The 25961-nt window shown below is 31.4% G+C and overlaps 1 protein-coding gene across 1 annotated transcript in view; it reads right to left on the bottom strand.

Annotated features, from left to right (window-relative positions):
- LOC143201952 (uncharacterized) overlaps nucleotides 1–23651 on the bottom strand; it is a 28577-nt gene extending 4926 nt beyond the window's left edge. The window contains exons 1-3 of the mRNA XM_076413186.1: nucleotides 23492–23651; nucleotides 3992–4502; nucleotides 1945–2153 (exon numbers count right to left, since the gene is read on the bottom strand). Coding sequence (XP_076269301.1) covers nucleotides 1945–2153; nucleotides 3992–4502; nucleotides 23492–23515 — 744 coding nt within the window. The 5' untranslated portion in view covers nucleotides 23516–23651. The remainder of the gene's footprint in view (nucleotides 1–1944; nucleotides 2154–3991; nucleotides 4503–23491) is intronic.
- Nucleotides 23652–25961: the final 2310 nt, after the last annotated feature.

Genomic DNA, 25961 nt, shown 5'->3' with positions numbered 1-25961 from the left:
CTGGTTCTAACTCCTTACACTATTTGTTTACGCATTGTACCTATAGCACCATTATTTGTAGCACCCGACAACGGACGACAGTAAAAGTACCTTAGCGTGCGTGTTGATAAGCCAGAATTGCTCATACGCATTTATTCTATGCTCGTCTCGTAGTGTCTTTCTTTCTATGAGTTGGCCTCACCGATATATAGCAATATTTCATATTGTTTCAAGTCATAATTTTCCTCTCATATTACCTATGTTATAAGCACTTAAATGGTCTAATAAAATAGAGTAGATTTGATTGGATTATTATTAATAGATAAATCAAATATAACTGCGTCGCAACAATCATCGAAAAGAAGGAATCGACAAGAAAACTTATTGGACGACCCAGTATAAATAATAATATATAGACGATAAAATATGTTACACTTTTATATGCAAATTACTTTTTTAATTGGAATGTACTCAATAAACATCCAGGAAGCTGGGGCATACAATAAGAATAAAAAAACAGATGCAAATTTACTACTTTCGAACTGACATGTACGCCCTGATTCGATATAAGATGCAATGTTGTTAGATTACATGCCAGCGCTCCTCCAACATACAAAATACGTCGAAATCCGTGAGAAACCGGGTCTGTGGAGTTTAAGGTTGACCATCGTCGACGGCCAGACGGTAAATACGACAAGAAAAGTTTCTGGCGGTTATGCAACAGTAAAAGTGAAAGAATCTAAGGCGCGATAACTGAGATAAATCACGTGGTACCGAAACTGACGAGAAATTAGCGTGAATATTAATTATTTATACTTTTAGCGCGTGGCTACTTTTAATTGACTATAAATTTAATTATATATATGTGTATATAGATATATACAATGGGTGGTCAAATTATCAGTGACAATATTCCAATTTAAATGGATGCCTGTAATAAATGATTATATATAGTTGGAGTCTTATATATTTTAACTTTGTATCTGCAACCTATCGCAATCATAAAAACTACCAAAATATACAAATTAGTTTTTTAATCTTTGTTTTAGTAATTTGAATTTTATTGAAAAAATAATAGAATTAATTTTAATATTCAGTGATACCATCCTCTGCTGCAATAGTTGCTTCTGTGTCGAGGCATGGTTTTCGCATTTTCCTGAAGTTTGGAGTTGTGATGCCAATGAAGAGATGATCGCCGAAACTAAGGCCCATTTTGAAGCAAAGGACAAATCGTACTACAAAAATGGTATCGAAAAGTTGGAGGGTCGCTATAATCAGTGTATCACCTTTGAAGGGAATTATGCTGAATAAAAAAATTAATTTTGCCAAAAAAATGTGCTTTTCTATGGTAGGCCAGGGACTTTTCAATCACACTGTTACAGTTCCCAAAAATAATGAATTTTATTACCACAATATTCTTGTTCTTTCAATATAAAAGTAGTGTAACATACAGAGAATAACAGTAAAGTCTGGAATCAATTAATTGATATGCAGCAAACTTAGAGCATCATTAACGTAATATGCAGAAATAAACTAAATATAGATAACCAAAATTCAAACAAATCTGGGGTTAATTTACTTCTACTAATTGGATACCTTCAACAAACAACCAAGACAGAGAAACTCTCACTTTTGGACTTAAAATGACATCCAACACTGGTGTTATCAAAGAACAAAATTCAATAACGACATTAGTACCTTTCACAGTCAATATAATTAAGAAAATGATAATCGGGCGTCGATGATTGACCTTGATAAGTACAACCTGAAGGTAGAACGTGACCATCGACGCCTTTCCCAGCACAAACAGCATCGGCTTTCTATTTTCGTCCCGACCAACGTACACCTGGACATGAAAGTCCTTCTCTTGGGCGTGCAAAATCATTCAGCGATTAATCAAAAAACCGAACGGTTTATTAACTGAACTTTCTTCCTCTGAGAAAGGATTAATTGTAAAGATATTACCTCTAATTCTTCTCCGTTCGGGTTAATGGCAACATCAACGGGTGTATCGATGGTGTGTGTCTTCCTTCTCAGATACTGCACGATCTGGTCGATGTTGGAGTGGATGTCAGGGTTTTTCGTCAAGTCGAATTGATCTGGAAGCAGTGGGGATGCTGGTTCGCCAGGTAATGCCGGTAGCTCTGGATTTAACAATTCAGGTGGTATAATACCTACAATTTAATATCAATAAAGTTTCAATAAAACCCAATTAATTATATTAAGGGACAGAATTAGTTCGTAACATTTTACAAAATATATCGTAGCAGTAGAGCTGATTTTAAAGGCGCATTTCAAAATATTTTATTTCGTTAATTAAAAGCAACTTGTACTTTCCTAATATGTCGGATTTTATGTTTCATTGACAATGAGTGACAAAAAACAACGAATTCGAATATGGTCCACTTTAAATCAACATAATCTAGTCAATTTCTCAAATTCAGCTTAGAAAATCTTCTACATACGTCCGAACAATGTTATGTTTAAAGCATAATGCCAGATATATATTTAGAATTTTTTAAAAAGTCGCTTGTACTTCTCAGATGGCTTGTTCCATTCCATTTCCACAACGTCCCTTCATCGACTCACTTTTATTGAAAAACCCCATATAACACTTGGCAGCAGCGTACAATATAGTCAAAAGATTTCAAAACACAGCAAAAAAGAATCATAGATCAACAGTAAGGAACCTGTAGCTAAAGCTAACAGGTAAAGAACATAAGCACCATAGAAGAAGTAGTCAGAGAATACGGAATATGTTTAAAATGCTGACTCAAAATAACGTGAGACGTTGAGACGTCCAAAGTTCTGAAAGCAAAAAGGACTCGTTAAACCCAGCAACTATAAGCACTAACGATAAATACAAAAACAAATAAATATCAACTATTTATGAGATCTTAACACACTTTAGCTACACACTGGATATGTATTTGCCATAACATTCAGTTCATTCAGTTATATATTTTAGCCACTCCATAAGGCTAGTTTAAGAGGTAACATGAAGTAGGTAATTTTGGAGAATTGCTTCACGATGTCCAATACCCAGACAACACTAACAATTACTTTTTCCAGCCATTTTGGTTTGCTACATTTAATAGGTCTCTTACTATGGTAAGTTTGCTTGTTTATTTATTTTAGAACCCATTTTTTATATATTACTTGAAGAAGATTGCTTTTAGTATTATTCTACGTTATATATATATATATATATATATATATATATATATATATATATATATATATATGTACCAACAAGATTAGGTTAATTTTATAGAGGCAAAGCAGTACATCATGTAGGGCTACTCCGTCAAGATTGTTTGATTATACTCTGTGTAGTGTCTTTTTTTAATCTCTTTCATTTTATTCCTCGTTTCTACTATGTCAATAACATCACAATAATTAACAAAGATCTTTATAAAAGTGTAAATTTTAAAACTTTTAACTAACTTTTAAAAAACTTTAAACTGTTCTTTATAAAATACATAACGATTTTCAGGATAACAAAAATAAAACATAACAAATAATTGAATCTAAACAGTTAAAGACGAAAATTTTGTTTTCGATATACGAAAACAAAAAGATAAAACTTTAATAGATTCTGCTAAATTGATGGTACTAAGGAAATGTGAAATATACTAAAGTTTATTGTTTATTTTTCGATAAAATGTAACGTTCAGGGTCAGTCATGGTAATCTCTACTTAAGAACCAACGAAAAACCTTCAGAACATAATCTTTATGATGGCAAATTACTCGAATGTGATGAAAGTGACGTCTAGTTATTGAACCTTTCGAAACTTTTCTCCAGAGATCTCTATTGAGTTGCCTCGCTAATTACTCTGTGGTCTTTATCGGTAGGAAATCTTGAAGTATTAGAGGTCTTGTCCTGAAGAATTAACCTGTAACTATTTTAACCAATGCTCTCCAAACCAAGTCTCAAATCTGAAGTCTAAAACTATTTTTCATTTTAAGATAAACGCTACGAACTAATTCCGACGCCTAGAAATCAATTACCTTTAAGATCAATATCGAAATTGTTGAAATGCTGATTCAGCTCCAGATCTGTGGTCTCGGGAAACGGTAGATTGAACGTGCCGTCGTTACTGCCCGGCTCACTATTGGGAAAATTCAGTATGTGTATCTCTTTGTCTCCGGTAAAAGTGGCGGTGGAACCGGGACCAGCGTTCAAGCCGTGGAACTTGTCGAGTTTGTGCTTGAAATTCAACAATTCCGTCGTTTTCTTATCGAGGCCGAATGTTCCGGATTTGATATTCTTCAGAACGTCCGGATTTAAGTTGTCACAGTATATATAGTGATTGATGAAATACGGTCCGTTTTCTACTATACTTAAAGGTCTCTTGCTTAGGATCTTAGGTTGAATAACGGAGGAAAACGCTGACGATGTGGATCTTTTTATTAATTTGGGATCCGCGGCTGGAGTCGTTGTCTCCACCGGGTCGGTCGACTTAGGTGGGTCTGGGTCTGATTGATATGATGGACAGATAAACCAGAGGTTTAAAATAACCTAAAAATAAATAATGCGTTATTATCAGACTCGATTCAAAAAAAAATATATAGTGGTTATATAAACAATATATTAATAAACCTTAATTGGCTATAAAAATAACAGCAGTTACCAGTTCAACACCCAGTCTTGGCAATATATAGTTTCATATAAAAAAAGCAAAAATCACTACATAGTGATCACTTTACAGAGAAATAGTAACATGGGGCTAAATCTGGAGAATATGCTGGATGGGGTAGCAGTTCGATGGACAATTTTGCAGCTTTGCCCTGGTGACTACACAATTGTGCATCCATGAATTGTTTTGATACAAGGATGATGTTTTCCTACTCCAAGTACGATCGCTCTTGACTCAAAAGTAAAAATTCTAAAGGGCGTCAGAGGTCTCTCAAACACAAGCTACATAAGGCAACTTGTTGAAAATCTAGGGTCAGTGATTTATTTAAAGTTATTAATCGAGAAATTGAAAAAGTCATTGAGTTGAGTCAGCAACTTGTCAAATTCTCAATATATATATAGGGAGAAAAAGAAAGATGTGGTTCGAAGAATAATTTGAAATAACAACAGGTACAGATCACTTATCGAGACAAGGTATCGATATAAATTCTAGAAAACACTTGTTGCCCATTGGACTGATTCTAGAATGCTAAGAAAATAATAAAAAAAGCAAAATTGTTCAACACTAAACGCTTAAAAACTTACAATATATATAATAGTATTGATCTCAAAATCACGTTTAGCTATCATGACCGTTCAAAACAATTTTAACCGTTTTCATGTCTAATGTCTATATTTTTTTTGGTTGTCCTTGTAACATAATTCTTCACTCACGAACAGAAATATTCTTATAAAAACTTTCTCTATGAAAGGATTCTATAATTTATTGTCTGATACTTCCCATAACTAATTTTTATGACTCTTTAATTAGCAAACATAAAAATTACCTATATATTGCTCGAATAGGTCCGAAATAATATACAAAAAAGCTCTATCCAACACAACCAAAAAAGAAAGGTGTTACATTCAAATCAATTAAGTTGATCAAAAACTTACACTGATGGCGAAGAAAGTTGACAATAATTTGAAAACGTTGTATAAAAATCATCGCTGTGACTTCGCATTTGTTATCAGTGTTTTAAATCAATGACCACTTGACAAATGTTGCAGTTGCACTGGTTTCTTAAGTATCAGATTCACAAGAAGATGCAATTCTGGTTTCTCAGCATTTTCAGCAGCTCAAAGTGTGTTTTTTGTTGAATTACCTGGCAATTATCTATCATACATTTCACGACTGTCGATCATACAAAATAATTCTTAATCCTTTTATATCATTAAATTCCTATTATAGAAATTCAGCAAGATAGGTAGAATATCTGGCTCAAATTTCAAGACAATCCATTAACTGTTTCAAATTTCGGGGGTAAAAATATAAACTAAATTTATTTAATATAATCAAATTACCATTAGAATAATAAAATTATATTTTAATGGTAATTATAATAATAGTTACCATGACAACGTAAGTATGAGAAATGATAAGCAAACAAAAACTATACTTCTACATAGCCCAAAATTTGATATCGAAAACAACTATTATTCAATGTTAGTTATTTTATAAAAATATTGTTATCTTACAATATATATATATATATATATATATATATATATATATATATATATATATATATATATATATATATATATATATATATATACTACTAAACCACAATTAGCATACTAACCTGCCACTGCAAGCAAACGTTAACACAGTTTCAAAAAGATATAAATCTCTTTTATTGACGCTTTCTCTATTAATTAATTCACCTGATGACTTGCGACTTATTATAAAAAAATATACGAGAAGTGTGTAGACCAGACACAGTAGTAAAAACAAGTTTATCCTATTTAAGGCATTAATATTTATAACCCAAACGTTCTAATTATCTCAAGTTTAATCATTGGTTATTTAGATGATTGCAAACAAAAAGTTGGTAAGAATAAACGGAAATACGTACGCTTGGTGGAGTAATAAAACGAAAAATAAGTATAAAAATACATATCGTTTAGAAATTTAACGGGAACTTAGCTGAGGAAAGTACTATAACTACTTTTACCGAAGTAATCTGTTTTTTATATTATAGTGAAGGCACTGGTAATTAAAAAGATTCCTATAATTATTTAGATGAACGGGAAGGCGAATTCATTTTTTGTTTTAATTGTAATTAATTGTTTAATACATTGTTACTAGTCGTTGCCGAGAAACCTACAATTTGTTTTTACAATAACTTAAAAACTAGATATATATAGGGTTCATATACTAACAGTGTTGTTTATTATATTAAATTCACAATGCAACTCCAACAAGATTAAATGCTTTAATACTCTTGAATAATAGTCTTGCTCGAGTGTTTTCAAAGGCAATATTTTGGCACTAATACGAAAGTGGTTAGAGTGATTTTCGTGTATCAACCAAATTTTATTATGGATAAATATATACCACAATGATGAGCCGAAATAGTGACAATATTTATTGAAAATAACTTTTCTTTGAGAAAAGTTATAGGTAATCAAAATTAGCGGGAATTTTGCCCCACGTTGTAGTATAGGCTTCCTGTTATTTCACTCTAAACATTATGTTGAGTTTGAGTCCTAAGAATTCCTGCTTACCAAACCTTGTCGAAGGCTTAGAGTATATCTAGAAATATAGCTGTATATACTTTTATTATCAAAGGGGTATTTATAACGTCTTCGATTAACTGGGCCAATTGTTGAAAGTTTGTTCAGCGGTGAGTTAGGTCTTAAAATATCAACTCCTTCCAAATTTCTAGTATATGTTTTAGTCAAAATTCTGTATTGATAAAGTTAATAATTTTAATAGTAGCTTGTTTTGGTAGATTTTGCAACACTTGTCCGATTATTAAGTCATAGCCCGATGCTTTCTTTGGGTTGATGACAATTTTCATAACTCTAGTGACTTCCTTTGTCGCGAGCTGTGTTAAATAATGAAAAAAACATTGCCCAATCGATACGAACGCAACATTTACATCGACATAAATGTAAATAGCCCTCCAGTTATAAAATAATAATCGTCAGGACAGAAACGGGCGATAATGAAAGCGCTAATTCGTGGGAATAAAACGGGCAATGAAATTGATTGTGGCGCCCCCAGCCATCGAGATACGAAAACAAGCAAAAAACCGTACGGATTCGGCCGACTGAGACAACAACAAATCGAAAAAACGAAAGGACAAACGCTGATCGGCATCAGATGCTTTCACGCATCGCCGATGAAAGAAGCACGTGTGCTTTCGGTTGAGACTCTTAAAAAATAGTGGGCCCCGGTATAAATAAGATAGTATTTGTATAAGATAGAGGATCGGGCTGACAAAGAAAGGAAAATAGAGAAATGATATTGGGAAAAAACTAAAAAATATATAGAAAGTCCCTATCACATTTTCCGAACCCGTCTTCGTTCTTAGGTTCGAGAAAACTAACAAAAATAAGAAAATATCAAAGTTTAAGGTGTATGCGGTGGTTGTCTTTCATATTTCGGGACTGTGATAAACCAGCCTTTTAAGTACTCGTCCCTCGATGGCAATTTACGGGTTCTATCTCGATAGAACTATGTATCTTTTGAATTCAGGAATCGTTCCATTTATTGGTACCCTAAGTGCTAGCCCTATACAGAGAGGACTCAAACACTCATATGTTGGAACAAGTAGCAATCAGTAGGTCTAGAGAAGTTTCCAAGTATATTTTCACCGGTTTTGCAACATGTGGTCGAGCGTTGTCATGCTGAAGAATACAATTTTTGTGACTTTGTTCGTATTCCGGTTATTTTTCCTGCAATTCTAGTCTCAAATGCATTATTTGTAGTCGACGGCAATCCCTATTGATAATTTCAATCTTAATATGTTCCCAAACTGTTCCCAACAAATACAAATTGGTTAGTTAGGAGACATGGGTACGGGGATTTACGACTGATATTGTAAAAGGACTGGTATTACCCAGAAAACGTCTTTCAATGTCTCAACTTCAATTCATATGGCATAAAATACATACTTATATGTTCTTCAAATAATCTCTAATGGTTTCTTCTATTAGTCCTAATAATTCTGTATATTCTTCTTGCATCCTACACGGATCATCATCGAATAATGCCTTCAAATTCACCTCTTCAATTTTTTGACTATCCCTAGCGGACTTCGTGTTTCCTATCAATATAATCACCTTTAAAACATGGAAACCAGGATTCACTTGTTGAAATCGATGTAGCATGGTGAGCATCAGCTTCACAGAGCATTTGATTACGTTCAGCCACATTTCAAAATAATAAATAATAATTTTAAAATAATAAACACTTTCAACGCACTTAAAAAATATTTGTTCGTACTTCGACGATATGACTGAAAATGACTTGTCAATGATGCTTCAAGCCGGCTTGGTTGGCGCAGTGGTAAAGCCGACAAGATGGTCTACGTACTGTCGCGATAGGACAATGAAAACGATCCCAGTCACGCCAGTAACCAGACTGGGTAAGACCGGATGATTTCTAAGTAGGTCATTCGCCATTCGGGAAGCTTAATGCCGAGGACCGTGGTTCGAAGCCCATGTTAAATTATAGCTCCAGTCCAAATAAACCATCGTTGGTAAAAAGGAGACTTTAAAATATTTAATGATATTAAAAAAATAAACAAAGTAAAAAATTGGGGCCTATGCTATTTAATACACAGTAGTTCCATCTGTCGTAAATCCTTGAATAAATTAATTTATAAACCCAATATGATTTAAACATCACATTTGAGATGTTTGTTTTATTTTTAGATGCGAGTATAACTCAACATTAACTACAGGAACCTTCAAACCTTGATCCTCCATAGTTGAATAAAGCATCTTTTATCTATGTTAAAACATAAATAAATAAATTAAACATTACTTTTTGATAGTATGGAACACTAAATGAAACATTCATCAAACAAAAATGAAGCAACAATTCTAACTTAAAAACCTATTGGTTTTATTTTGCAAGAAATTTGTTTATTAAGTTTGCTATTTTATCTATTTAAGCACAAAAAAAATATTCTATGACAATTAAATATACACAGTGTATGGAACAAAACATCCATAACGTATATTGACAAAATAGACGTAAAGGTGAACTTTTACATAAATTGTACCTTACTTGAACTGAACTTTATTAATATATAAACCTAATATTAATTCAAAACAAAATTTACTTTAAAACATTTCTAAAACGCAAAGACCATCGATTACTAAACCAAAAAATGTACATAATTTTAAAACAAACATAAAGAACAACATATATATAAAATAAAGAATAATGTGTCCTCTGTATTTGTTAGGAAATTAGTTTTAACAACTAGTACCATTTTTTTAGTCTTCTGTTAATTATTTCACTCTAGGCGCTATTTATTTCGTCATTCTCAAAAACTTATGTGATTTTGTCGAAAGACTTACAATGTTTCGTTTCAGTAACAATTAACCTTTTCCGAGAAATCAATCTCCATTCATCACTAAATAGCTTTTGTTACAAAAAAAAACGTATTAATAAGTCCTTTCATGTTCTTTTTTCGATAGCTCAACTTTCACTATTCAGAAAGATTCTCATTTTCATTATGTAAACTTGTAAAGTCGCATTTACAGAGATCCATTTTGCTTATCTATAAAGAACATAGACAGGAAATAAAAATGCGATATGAATGGAGCATATTTTTTGGTACTAATTGGCAGAGGTTGCAACAGTCTGGTGACTTAATAATCGTTTCTTCCTTGTTGTTACACATTTAAAATAATTTTAATTTCTTTTAAATATATATTACATAATATAAAATAAAATGTTATATATTAAGACTGAAACTGATTGATATTGAGAGAATAGATTTCATTGCCAGAAAAATATTAGGTGCACATACTAAAAGGATTTAGTTACCTTTAAAGTTTTATTAATTGGCAATGTTCTTATTAATTGTCATTACGTATTGTGTTTGTTGAAATATAATACTTGATAATTATTTTGAGATATTAATTAAATCTGTTAGGATATCTCTTTCGTCAGTGGAACAATCTAAACATATCAGATTTCACTTCGATATAACATAAACCATTCTTTATCGACAAATTACCTTGGTACTTGATCAAACTTATTTCCCCTTGAAAATACTCCCCAGTCGGCTTGGTTGACGCAGTGGTAAAGGCGACAGGACGGTCCACCTACTGTTGCGACAGTGGCGGGTACGAATCCTGCTGGGGCATGGTAAAAAATTTATGGTTCTGATTGTTTAATATTTGTCCTAGGTAAGAGTGCAAAAGCCCACAAGGAAAATGACATCAATCACGACAGTAACCAAGCTGAGTAAGACCGGATGTCTTCTGGGTTAATTTATAAGTTGGTCACTCGCCAGTGGGTAGGCTTAATGCCGAGGACCGTGGTTTGGAGCCCACGTTAAACAGTAGATCCAGTCCAGATAAACCCTCGAAAAAAGGAGACTCTAAGATACATATCAAAAATATACTGTCAACTAATACACACAATCATAATGTCTCTTATGATTATCTTCTTATTATTTGTTTTATTTTCGTACACACACACACACATATATATATATATATATATATATATATATATATATATATATATATATATATATATATATATATCGTCGAAGTACGAACAAATATTTTTTTAAGTGCTTTGAAAGTGTTTATTATTTTAAAATTATTATTTATTATTTTGAAATGTGGCTGAACGTAATCAAATGTTCTGTGAAGCTGATGTTCACCATGCTCCATCGATTTCAACAAGTGAATCCTGGTTTCCACGTTTTGAAGGTGATTATTTTGATAGGAAACACGAAGTTCGCTCTGGATTGTCATAAAATTGGTGAAGAGGTGAATTTGAAGGCATTACTCGATGATGATCCGTGTAAGATGCAAGAAGGATGCGACTTGCCAGTCGGTAGGCTTCATGCCGAGGACCGTGGTTCGGAGCCCACGTTAAACAGTAGATCCAATCCAGATAAACCCTCGAAAAAAGGAGACTTTAAGATACATATCAAAAATATACTGCCAACTAATACACACAATCATAATGTCTCTTATGATTATCTTCTTATGATCATTTTATAGTATTTGTTTTATTTTCGTACATGTATGTACATCTATATATTAGTTTATGACATGACAATGTTATTTGAATCAATTATGAATCAGCAAAATTAATTATCTGATTTAGATCTTTATCATAACAATCCGAAATAAATGTAAACAAATAGTACACCTTTATGACAACATTACAAGGAAATACTATTGGCTGGTGTTTAGACGGATGATCTGAACTGTTAAGGAAAGTGTCGTAACTTAGTTAAAGAATAATGCGATTATAAGGCAAGATTAGGCCGATAGAAGGACAAAATGGACTTTCTCTCCTGATAGTTCCACGTAATTTGATCGAGTACACCTTAAAAGTAAATCGACCGTGCGTTTAAATATTATTTTGTTAGTAATTTGGCAAAAATTAATGAATACTAAATCAAATACGACAAAAGGACAATGTTGTCTAAGCAAAAGGAAATAATAAGGATTAAGTCTGATTAAATATCTGAAATTAATATCTATGCACCGTGAAATGCCTTTGATTATGTAAAATGTTGAGAAAGAAGTTGGTATTTTAAACATTCATTTGGTGTTCATTGATATTATATATAATGTGTTTTTTTTGTTGTTTCGAGTAAACTTTCGATAGCATTAATTTTATCTTGTGATAAATAGTGAAAGCCACACACACGAACTCATGTCAGAGTGAAGAAGCCACTTATTAACCATCCAACCTCTTGTTTTGATTCTGAACCATTGTGATGAAAGTTGTTCTCAGATTGTTTACAGATTGGTTGTTGTTTTTTAAAATGAATTTAATTTATGTGTATAAAAGTATCAAATTTTTAACTCATCTGTTGGCAAATATATTAATCTGCAAACTTAATGAACAACATAACATAACATAAATTTGATAATATTAAATTTAAAATAAAACACTTGGCTGTAAGTTGTGTGTTATAAGTGTTTTGTTTCAATTGAAAGATATCTAATCAACAAAAAATAATTTATTATATTCCACAATATGTTTTTTTAACATTTTTAGGCTCCAAAAGTTACCTTTGTGGTTTAGAGACTTACAAAACCAACTGTTAAGACCGACAAACTTCTTCGTATTTGATCTTTTGTCATTTGATGGCGGAAAGTGTCCAGTTAATCCTTTAATATCCACCAAATAAGATACGCAACGCGAGAGATTGACATAACCACATTTTCATCTGGATTTTATTAAATATAGCGTCGTCGTGATTTTAAAATATTATATAGTCTTTTTTTATTCCTAAAGACCTAACGGGGAATGAGTTGAATACGAGAAAAATTGCTTGCAACTGCAGAACACTATTTGGCTTCGTTGTCAAAATCACCATTTTTAAAACGTCGAAATCAGCAATCACATGTTGAAACCAACGAAACGAGATTGCCATAAGCTTCACACAGCATTAGTAAAAAGTAAAAAGTCAAACTTTTTGCAAATGAAATCTTGAAAAAAATGTTTTCTTCAGAATTCGACGAAATGACATGATACCAAAAATTGAAGCTGTCCAGTGATACCATCTGTTAAATCATTTAAAATTAATTAATATATCTGATGGAACACATATTTGTATACCTGAGGATGTATCCGAAGTATCCTTTAAAATATCCTTTCCCCAAAAAGTTAATGTTTCAAGAAACCAAGGTTGGTATAACCCCTTAAAGGAAAACTCAGCCTGTCTGTGTATTATTATTAATATTTTAAGATGAATTTAAAAAAAAACTAATACATTATACTAATTAAACGATTTATTTTATCTAGTAATTTAAATATTTCCCATTAAAATATATTTGCATTTATTTGTATTTATTTCTGTAATAAATTTAATTTTATGGTCATAAAACGTTGTACGTGTATTTGTATTCTTTGTACCAGCTGTGTCACGCTGTCTCACGACTAATTACAGTCCAGACACACAGTTGCAAATGATCCCGTTTTGTCCTTCGTCCTAATCGCATGGCGTCGATCAAAGAAAATTCCACAGATCCAAAATCATTTGTTCTTGGACTAACTAGTTCTTCGTCGACTTAATTTCGATTATATTAGAATTAATTATTAGCAAATGAACTCATTTATATTCCATCCGAACCAATAACCTTCTATTATTATAAAGAATACTTTTAAAAACAAAAAGGTGAAGATAAAAATCGGTATTTATATAAAGACAAAACAATTTTTCAGTTTTATATGAATTGAAATATTTTAAGGGTTTTAAATGAAGATAGAAACTTTATTTTTATTGATATCTGAAAAATGTGTGGTCAAATATCACAACAAATATCCTACAATCGTTTTCTTTTTATAATACTGATAAAATGCCTGGGAACATCACAATTTCTAGTCATAAAGTGTTGTAAACAAAGAGAGATTTTAGGTAAATAATAAAATGTATGCCAAATTTAATTTTAAAGTCGTAAATATTTCATTTTTTTACATCTGATCTTACTTCATATCTGCAGGGAAAAACGAGGGTTGTGCTTTACATTTCGGGATGTGACCAAAAATCAATTGTTAATCAAGGAGACATGTTCAGAAAAACATGAGTTGGTTTGTTTTACAAAGAAATATATTGGACGTAACATGTGTTTTGATATTTTCAGGGAAAAACAAGGGTTGTGTTTTATATTTCGGGATTTGACTATAAAACCAATTGTTAATCAAGGAGACATGTTTAGAAAAGTATGAGTTGATTTATTTTACACATAAATATATTGGACCTAACATGTGCTTTAATATCTGCAAGGAAAAACAAAGGTTATCTTTTATATTTCAGGATTTGACTATAAAATTAATTGTTAATCAAGGAGACATGTTTAGAAAAGTATGAGTTGATTTGTTTTACAAAGAAATATTTTAAACGTACCATGTGTTTTGATATATTCAGGGAAAAACAAGGGTTGTGCTTTATATTTCAGGATTTGACCATAAAATCAATTATTAATCAAGATAATATGTTTAGAAAATTATGAGTTAATTTATTTTACAAAGAAATATATTGGACCTGACATGTGCTTTAATATCTGTAAGGGTTGTCTTTTATATTTCAGGATTTGACTATAAAATCAACTATTAATCAAGGAGATATGTTTAGAAAAGTATGAGTAGGTTTATTTTACTAAGAAATATGTTCGGGGAAAAAAGAGGGGATGTTTTTTATATTTCGGGATTTGACTATAAATTCAATTGTTAATCAAGGAATCAAAGAGACATCCACAATGAAGAATTATTTTAAGGTAACAAATAATTGACATGTCCCAGGGATGAAGAATGATATCTTCTCAATGATGAAGAAAGTATACAAGTTAAACCAAAACCAGGATAGCAAAGCAACTAAAAACTAAACTAAAAGTCGTAAACAAGATAATAATTATTACATCGTACTACAGAGAAATTAATTTTCTTTTGATCACTCTAATTTAGTATAATCTCGAAATATAAAAGGTAACCTGCTTTTTACAGGCAACGGTGCTAATTAAAGTGGTAAAATCATTTTTCCAGTCACTTAGATTCCGAAAAAATTATATTTCGTCAAAGCCAGCTCGGATGTTATATAACAAGAAATTGTTGCCACATTTTACCAGTGATAGAAAACAAAATGACAACAAAATTGAGCTAGTTACTTAATGATCTCGAAAAAACAAACGCACTGAATTACTTTCGGTTTAATAGAAGCTTAATTTAAAACCGTTATTATATTTAACTGAACATATTCCCGATATTTATGTTGGTTCGACGCGTTATTCGAAATTCATCGGGTTTGGTTCCGATATCTCCAGAGTAAATATATCATTTTAATAATAAACAGTCCTATTACAAATAAATGTGTTTATTGGTCGAGCCTGCTTCAATATCTATAGCACGTTTAAGCGTATATGGCGGAAAAAGTATTTATGTTGGGACAGCGTTTTATTATCGATGGAAATCCGCTATGAATTATTTCAGGCTGTTCTAATAATCTGTTATAATTCAGTGGGATTAATTAGTTGATAAAGTATGGTGTCTGAATTTAGTACATTTATTCACAGTCTATTAGTTTTTCAACAAAAATCCGTTCATACTTATTGTCTTATATATATATATTGCTTCGAATTTAAAAAAAAAACTGCACAGCACTGCTTTTTCTGGACTCGAAGACATCAGCTACTGAAATTTATCTAATCTTTGTGTACGCTTATCAATATATTTCTCTATTATATTGGGTATAACAAATGAAGCAGTCTTTGGAACATTTGCCAACAACACAGTCATTATGACAAAGGACAGATCGCTTCCGAAGGCTGTAAAAAAAGTATACTGGGAGTCAACAAAATCCACAAATAGACTAAAGACTGGAAGATCCAAATCTGTTCATTTCAATTTTGCGTTAAGGCAAAATCAAAACAAGGTAGTTTCACAGCTCATTGCTACTGATGACCAACTTTGTATAATGAACTGCGACAAAAAAGAGCGCCAGTCATGCCTTTATATAGAAAGTTCCATAGCTCATTCCTAATTTTCAGCAAATATATGTGGTCTTTTGTTTGGAAATGAGACAATTATGATGACTAAATTCCTTCTGACAAGATTTCTCTGCCCCCAGCAATACTGCAATGAATTAACTCATTTTTCATTAGTTAACCCCTTTTTTCAGTAATATATTTTACAAAATATGACTACAAAATATTAACCACAAAAGCTAAGCTTTATTTATCTTATCATAAAATTTTATTTAAAAAAATTATATATGTATATATATATATATATATATATATATATATATATATATATATATATATATATATATATATATATATATATATACAAAAAGAAAATTCAAGTCCAGTTCTGAAGAAGAATCAAGAAAAGATGGAAATAAAGGTTATGTGCAATGAATTAACTCATTTTTCATTTTAGTTAACCCCTTTTTTCAGTAATATATTTTACAAAATATGACTACAAAATATTAACCACAAAAGCTAAGCTTTATTTATCTTATCATAAAATTTTATTTAAAAAAATTATATATGTATATATATATATATATATATATATATATATATATATATATATATATAAAATTAAGAAAATTCAAGTCCAGTTCTGAAGAAGAATCAAGAAAAGATGGAAATAAAGGTTATGTGCAATGAATTAACTCATTTTTCATTTTAGTTAACCCCTTTTTTCAGTAATATATTTTACGAAATATGACTACAAAATATTAACCACAAAAGCTAAGCTTTATTTATCTTATCATAAAATTTTATTTAAATATATATATATATATATATATATATATATATATATATAAAAATAAGAAAATTCAAGTCCAGTTCTGAAGAAGAATCAAGAAAAGATGGAAATAAAGGTTATGTGAATAAGATCTCTTAAATACTGAAAAAATAAAAAAAGAAAATAGAAGAAAAAAACACAGATATAGATACATCGAAAAATTAGTAAAGCTATAACTAATAGAAGCTAGTGCAAAAAGCAAATTATTAAAGAAAAAAATCAAATTAAAGAATTTAAAATTATAAGAATAGAAAAAAAGGGAAATTGAAAAGAAGAATAGAGAAAATAAGGAATAACAAGGAGAGTTAAGAAAAAAGAAAGGCCTGAAAATGCAAAAAAAAGAAGAAATAAAGAAGGTAAAAAAATTAGAGTAGATTCCAAAGAAAACAAAATCCGATTACAAGTACGCAGTCGCCAAAAAGGCTGCAGTACTGTTTTGCAGATATGGCGAATGCAGTGGTTAAATGTAGTTTTATCAATAAAGTTGTATACAGGTAGTAACAGGACAAACGGAAGAGAAATATAGTAATATCATAATGAGTTTACAAGGATACATACAAACAAGAACTAAGCGCAAAACATAAATATGTTCTCTAATGAAAGTAAAATAAATTACTCAGATATACAATTGTTAATTAGGTGGATTAGGCCTTCAGGAGATATCACTATATAAAAGACGCGCCTAGAACGCTACCTCTATGTGGAAAAAAGTTATGTATATATAATAAAACAACTCTAACCTATAAATTATTGTGGCTGTATATATTAATTGTAGTTTTAAGCTCTTCGATAATATATGCATTAGATGTACTATGATGTTAATATAAATTATAATACATAACATTTTTGTTTCATTATTTTATTTATATTAAAATTTTGTTCAATTTCAGAGCCAAAATGTACTAAAACTCAGAGTTGCTGCAGCAATATCGCGATGTTTTAACAAGTCACCCGTATCACTACTGTTTTGAGTAGACTATACATCAAATACACCTTCATGGAGTGTCCTATTTAGTAAAGAGTAAATTTAATTATTGCTTACTTAGATGTTTAATTAATAAACTTAATTAGTTCTGTAAATTCAATTTTATTTGCATAAATAAAAATAACTTATATAAGCTACTTATACATTATAATAAATATGGAGCGGATGTAGAACCATTGTAGTTGCATATTTGGATTGATAACTAGATTAAAATTAATAATACATAACGAGAGAAAAAAAAACATGACAAAACCGTTCGGATTGCTTGATTGGTTAAGCAAATTTATTCATACGCCGCCAGAAACGCATCTGTCGATACATAATGGTTTATTTCTATTTTTACCAATAACAAATTGTTATTAACGGATACGGAATTTATCGAAATAGAAAAGGCCGACTGTTATTTGCGTTAAATTAAATTTTCAGCGACAACACAAGTTCGATTTGGGAGCTTTTTCCGTTTTGTTTTTTGGATAAACCTATTTGCTGAGCTCTAATTTGAAAAATATATATAAAAATATGATTTCCGTATGGCTGACTATAGTTTTTTTTTCAGAAAGGGATAAAAACTGACATATGGCGAACTAAACGTACTAATGGTAATAATGTAATATCAATATTTTTGATAACACTATAACACTAACAGATCTATTAAAAAGTCGCCGGCCTGACACATAGATGGCGCTACTAGAATTAAATCCATATGTTTCTTAGTTAGCTCTACGCCTCAAAAGATGCGTGCATAATTTTGACAGCTGTAGGATCATCAGTTTGTGAATTGTAGTTTTTGTGTGAAGCAACTTTTGTTATTGTGAAAAAAATTGAGAGAAGGGAATTTGGCGTGTTGATAAACTATTGCTTTTTAAAGGGAAGAATACAGTTGAAGCAAAAACTTGGCTTGATGCCGAGTTTCCGGACACTGCCCCAGGAATTGCCGAGTTTCCGGACACTGCCCCAGGAATTGAATGAAATAGCAGACACTCTAAAGATATCAACTGAACGTGTACTTCATTCATGAATATTTGGGTATGAGAAAGCTCTGTGTAAGGTGGTTGCCGCGCGAGCTCACTTTTGACCAAAAACAACGACGAGTTGATGATTCAGAGTAATGTTTGAAGATGACCAAGCGTAATAATCTCGAGTTTTTGCATCGATATGTGACATTGGATGAAACACGGCCCCATCATTTCACTCCGAAGTCCAATCGACAGTCATCCGAGTGGACTGCACACGACGAACCCGCTCCAAAGCGTGGGAAAACGCAACAGTCGGCTGGCAAGGTTATGGTGTCTGTATTTTGGGATACGCATGTAATAATTTTCATTGACTTCCTTGAAAAAAGATCAATCACAATCAAAGATCATCAACAATGACTATTACATCGCATCATTGGGCCCTTTGAACGACGAAATCGCCGAAAAACAGCCGCATTTGAAGAAAAAGAAAGTACTGCTTCACCAAGACAATGCACCGTGTCACAAGTCAGTGAAAACGATGGCAAAATCCATGAATTGGGCTTCAAATTGCTTCCCTATCCACCGTATTCTCCAGATCTGGTCCCCAGCGGCTATTTCCTGTTCTCAGATCTCAAAAGAGTGCTCGCTGAGAAGATATTTTCGCCGAAACAGAGGCCTATTTTGAAACAAAAGACAAATCGTACTACAAAAATGGTATCGAAAAGTGGGAGGGTCGCTATAATCAGTATATCACCCTTGAAGCGAATTATGTTGAATAAAAAAAATTAATTTTGACAAAACAAATGTGTTTTACTATTTTAGGCCAGGGACTTTTCAATTGACCTGTTATGAGATCTAGGTGTTTGAATATATTTCAAAATTCTGAATTATTGAGGAAAATTGCTAAAATATACATTAATCAAAATAATCTCCATCATTTTTTATAATGTCTTTTTTTTTAATTTCTGGAAACATGCTGACATAGTGTCGAAAGGACGATTTTGGTTTAATAGCCACATATTTTCATCAACCCTTTGCTAATCAAGCAATCGTACATCGATCCAAACAAGTGGTAATCAGAAGGTGCTATGCCTGGTGAGTCCACTCGGCCACTCGGAGCTTCTCATTCGATCTACAACAGTGTATAATTCATAACTCCTATAATACAGCCGAGAGTTGCCACACAAGAGGATAACTTGGCATCTGTTACTCCCAATTTCTGGTATCTTTTGCAACGATACGTCGTTCATTCAATTGATATTGATAGATCTCCAGAAGCTCAGAAGTTTTAGCAGCTCGTTAAAAGTGTTTCTCCTAGACTAACCCATGTTATTTTGTCTCCGAACCTTTTTCGTTCTCCAGAACTATTGTAATTTTCGTGTGGCTTTTTCTCTATTTTCTCTGATAGCAACAATCGCAGTATCAAGAGCAAATATAGCCATCGTGATATTTTAGAAATAAGATCTCCATGCAATTCCACCTCAACAAAGGCTTCTATACATCTAAGAATATAGCTGCACATACATCTTTGCCTTCATAGGTTTTTCCAATTACACCTGTTATTCTATGCAGCTGGTCAGTTGTTGAATGCTTGTTAATAAACCCAAACTGGTGAGCGGGTATTAGGCCATTTTTTTCTCTATACTGTTATTGATATAAATGTTACCACTTTCAAATAATTATGAGCAATACAATCATAAGTTTCTAAAAATGTCTGATGAACATCGAGTGTAATTTCTTTTTTTGAAAATAAAATTTTGAATATCCCATGATCAGGATCTATATAAGCTGAATAACTCAGTAATACTAAATTGAAAACCATTACTTTATGTAGAAATATATAAAAACTATCGATTTAACAGGTAAAATACTTTGCATTTTCACCAATACATATCGCACATAATCATATCAAAATACCAGCAAGCATCCAATACGTTTACATAAAAAACCAAGAATAATTTAGTTTCAGAGGAAATTATTTAAAGAAAACATCCACGACATCGAAAAATTTGCAAGCATTCTGGACCAATTTAGATCCCTCATCATAACTTTACCAGCTCAAATGGTCCGTTTTCTTTTAATAAATATTTTTTATAACATCATTATTAGATACGCTTAGTACAATCTTAATTTACAATTAATTTATTACTACTTTTCCTATGTACTTGGATTAATTAACAAGCAGGATGAGTGCGAGAAAATACATCAGTATGTATTCCTCAATTATAAAATTATAATTATTTATTAATTATTAACTTATAGCTATAGTTTACACTAAATGTACACACTTTATATAAGTTCGTATGGTTTTGTTCGTTTCAATCTCCTGACATCATGCGCACTGTCCAGCAGTTGTATTGCTTCCACGTTAGTATAATTGAGTAATCTTCTTTCGTGTTTCAAGGCGAAATCTTGAATAACTTCGCAAATCCATTTGATTTCCAGGTCATCGTGCAGTTCTTCATTGGTTACATAGCGATAGGCATCAGTAATCAATCGAAGAACCTTGTTTTGACAGCGTTGTATGACTAGTTGATTTGAATTTTTAGTGCAACCCCATATTTGCACCCCATAGGTGCAAATTGGCTTTAAAATTGTATTATAGATCAACCTCTTTGATTTTAGATCAAGTTGAGAGTATCGTCCGACTAACCAGTATAGTTGTTTTATTTTGGTTCTAATGTGTTTTGCTTTTTGTCTAACGTGATGCTATTTTAATATATATATATAATAGTATCCTCTAACAGAATTAAGAGTGACTAACATAACGGTTTTGTTTAGCATCACCTCCTTGGGAGGAAATATTGTTCTTCTTTAAATTAAAATTGTTGTTTTCGTTGATTCTATTTATGTTACTGCAAAACCAACTTTTAATTCGCAATAACATTCTTGAAATCGTTCGCCCTTTTATCGTAGAAGTTTTTAAGAAGTAAATTTATCTTCTGGTGTTTTCATTGGCTGTCTTTTCTATAAAAAAAGAACCCCAAGAAAAGTTTTTTTCTTAATATTGGAATATTATAAATATTGCTGGTAAATGTTTTAAAAATCTTCTTAAAAGATAACTTCAGTAATAATTCAAATAGCATCGGTCTAATAATTCAGAGAATCTGTCAGCACATTTCTGCTACTTACTTATTTTACTGTTAAGCTGTTGAAATTTTTGTTTTAAGTAACTCAGAAAGCTCAAGACGCCTGTTCCAAAGCACACTTGAATTTCAGTCAACAAATGATCAAATTTCTCACATATGAACTGTGATATTCCCTTGCGCACTTGACCTTGAGAATATTATTGTTGGTAATGACGGAATAAACATATATCATAGTATATACTAAACATTATTATTACTATAATACTTATTAATTCATTTTTATCATATATATTAGTTATTGGATTCTCAACATCAAAATTTAGTTTATGTACTAGAGTTTTCAGTAGATTCTTCAACTAACTTCAACAATCACTTAATAACAACTGTATTCCAGCATTACGGCTAGTATTAAGTGTTTATGTCAGTATGTTTAGTTTTAGTTGAATGAAGATTTTAATATATTAGATGAAAATCGACCTAGGACCTAGAAAGTACTCCATCCACTTGGAAACGCTCAAATAGGACGTTCTACTCCACCCGCCCTATTCTCCAGATATTAATCCTTCCGACCTGCATTTATGCTATTTATTAGTCTTCTGTATTATCATTAAATACCCAGTGAATGCACTTTATACTACTAACAGGCTAGTGTTAAATATTTTGAAACTCATTATTTAATAATTTCCCCAATTATAAAATGTATTGGAAATTCCTGTGGTGCACTAACCTTAACAGTAGATATAAAGTCAATTTCTTGGCCATCCGCGATCATCTATAGCATATTCATTAAGGTCGATGATGCAATATTACATTTTTCACCAAAAACTTACTATGTTTCAGATGTTATACTGCTTCAGTATACAAGAAACTATTTGATGTTAATTAGAATTATATTTTATATCACTTGTATTGTGATACTATAGTTTTTTTCAAAAAAAGGAAAATGATTAATAAAATATAATAATTAATAATTAATATAAATATTAATTACCAATCTGTTTTACATATATCCTAATGTTTTCATTAATCCATATTTATTTAAATAAGAATAGAAACAAATTTTCGTCAGAAATCCATCAGACTACTAGATTGATTTAGAAAAATGAGCTTGCCCAGTTAATTAACAGTATATTTTACATAATTTAATAATAACTAGATAATTACATAATTCCTTAGGTGTAAAGCTGTCTTTGTTTAATCCGTAATTATAATCGCATGAAAATAAACAAATATTATAGTTTTTCTTGAATATCTGAATAGAAAATTCCAACAAAACAGATCACAAAATATTAAAATATATAAATTGAAGCAATATCTAACCAAAAATATATTATAACTTATGGAATCCTTTAGTTTATTCTACTTAAGTCATATTTAAATTCAAATATATATACAAGTTACCTAAAATTAATTATAACGAAATGTTAACTGTCTAAAAGTGATAAAAAATCAATTAAACATCTTATTTTTTAAAATAGGTGTATGTATTTTTTAGTTCGACATAACAAATAAGAGGCTTTTGCTAAAATTAAAAAAAAACGTACCATAAACAGTACTGTCGTCTTCATCTTAACTTCAACCAGCGGTCGTACACCTAACACTAATCACAACAACAAACAATCAAATCCGGCGGAATCACCAACACATGAACGATGGGTACCACCACGTACTACCGCATGCCAATCGGGGTCCAAACCATGTGACTGCGGACCGTTCACCACGGATGATTACAACAAAAACCCAAAAAGAAAGTACCGTGCGAGCGAAAGATGTCTGGGCGACTCAACAACGGTACCACTCGAGACGGGATTCGCATATTTGCGGTGATAGAAGAAATGGTACGCGTACGTACAGGGGTCTCATGAGAATTTAGATGGACATTCCTGTTTCTAACGGTAGTACCGGCAGGTTTGACGCTTAACAGTACTAGACCGAACGGTTTGATACCGTTTGAACATATCTGACGGTACTATTACATAATTAACAGAATATACTAAGTTGGGGAAAAAGTTATTTCATTCTTTTTCTTTTTCGCATAACTCTAGTAATACTTATTGAAAGGTAACAGTCAATTGAACCTTCCATGCATAATGTGAGGTCATTCTTCTACTCTTTCAAAAATTATTGTGCTTTGAAAATGGAGACTCCATCCAGAACTTTTTGAATACGTTTGTTATATTTTGTAGTTTTGCTTCGAAAAATGGAAAAATGCAGTTAAACTAATTAAAAATTGTGTGTTGTTCATATTTGTGTGAGAGCTTAAGTGGATAGTACCAGTCAGAGCTAGTTAAAAATAACCGAAATTAAGAATTAACCTGTGAGAAAGTTGATGGGAATTCTTTAAAATGTCAAGGAAAGTCGTCATATTTTATCTTGCTACATCAATCACTATGGAACTCGTATCAGCCATAAAACAACTTTAAACAATTTGGGCCTAAAACTAACCAGAACAACCACTTACACAAGACTTGGTACCAAAAAGAGTTCCACACTTGATTTTCACTTGAATTAACATTAAAAACAAATCTCCTTTCTCCAACAGTCTCCCCATACATCTTTAATAACTCAGCAAAAATTGAGAGATTGGCTAGGAGGTATTGATATTTCCACACCAACTTTGCCCCGTCATCCCGTGATGATGCAAAGCTAGCTTCGAAAAAGAGTTGCGAAAATAAATTTAAATCATTTTCCGCCCAGAAATTTCATAAATTCAACAGAAACCAAATCATGATTTTGCCAAAAAAGTATCAAAGGGTCATCGATCCAAACGACATATATATAATTGATTAGCGTTAAATATGTACGCTGCAAGCCATTATAAAAACTGTTGGATATAAATGATATAATTTTGATAAGTTAATTCATCATTTGTGGGACAAAATGTCGGCTACTCTTAAAATCAGTTAGACAGTCTAAGTCAAGTCAAGGTCTACGTCAACAAATCCACAACCACCTGTACATTGAAGTAGCAAATTCGATGATGCATTAATGAAGCTCTCAAGCCCAAAATTTAAATTAAAATACTGTTGTTTACGTCTAGAATTCCTGATATGTTGGTATTTTTGAAGATTTTTCAAAGAGAATTGCCAGTTGAGCACGAATTTTCACATTTTTTAACCAATTTTTGTTTTATAAAGAATGCCTTACCACCACGATATTCAATTATTTCTATTGATAAAACACATATATTTTGAAGAGCTTGTAATGAAGAATGAGTAAGTAAAAATAGGTAAGTATTCCACGAACTTATTCAACAGTCTAATATAACTAATAAAAGAACAACATTAAAAATTAATCATAACCTAACTTTATAACATTGATGCACACAAAGGCTGTTGCATTTTTATTTACGTTTATGTGGAACAATATCAGGTAATTAATAAGCTAAAATCAAAGTAACTAAGCAAAATGAAACATCCAATTTGGATGCCGCGGTTAAAATGCGCAGCAACAAACAAAAGGCAAAAATTTAAAAATTCCGCTATATCAAACTGCACTATCTGAAATTGGCATCGACAAATGTTGGAATCCTAATTAGTGACCTACTATAAATTAGGAAAAAGCTTTGTTTAAATTAAAATTTGACAGTATTATCTTTAGTGCATTTTCGTAACAAAATATAAATAACCATTTCTTCATTTCAACCAAATATATTTCCCTGGGACTTAAATTTAAGGTATGCGAACGACCAGTAATCGCCAGGCGCCAGTTCTGGTTTATAGTGTGGGTGGCAAAACAATTCGACAGTTTTGTTTAAATTAAATTTTGACAGTATTATCATTAGTGCATTTTCGTAACAAAATATAAATAACCATTTCTTCATTTCAACCAAATATATTTCCCTGGGACTTAAAATTAAGGTATGCGAACGACCAGTAATCGCCAGGCGCCAGTTCTGGTTTATAGTGTGGGTGGCAAAACAATTCGACAGTTTTGTTTAAATTAAATTTTGACAGTATTATCATTAGTGCATTTTCGTAACAAAATATAAATAACCATTTCTTCATTTCAACC

This window comes from Rhynchophorus ferrugineus, unplaced genomic scaffold, assembly GCF_030347505.1.
Source record: "Rhynchophorus ferrugineus isolate W39M unplaced genomic scaffold, kcgeb_rfMv2 rfM9, whole genome shotgun sequence".
Lineage (NCBI taxonomy): Eukaryota > Metazoa > Arthropoda > Insecta > Coleoptera > Curculionidae > Rhynchophorus > Rhynchophorus ferrugineus.
The sequence above is the reverse complement of the archived record's forward strand: the minus strand, read 5'-3'. Positions and strand labels throughout refer to the sequence as shown.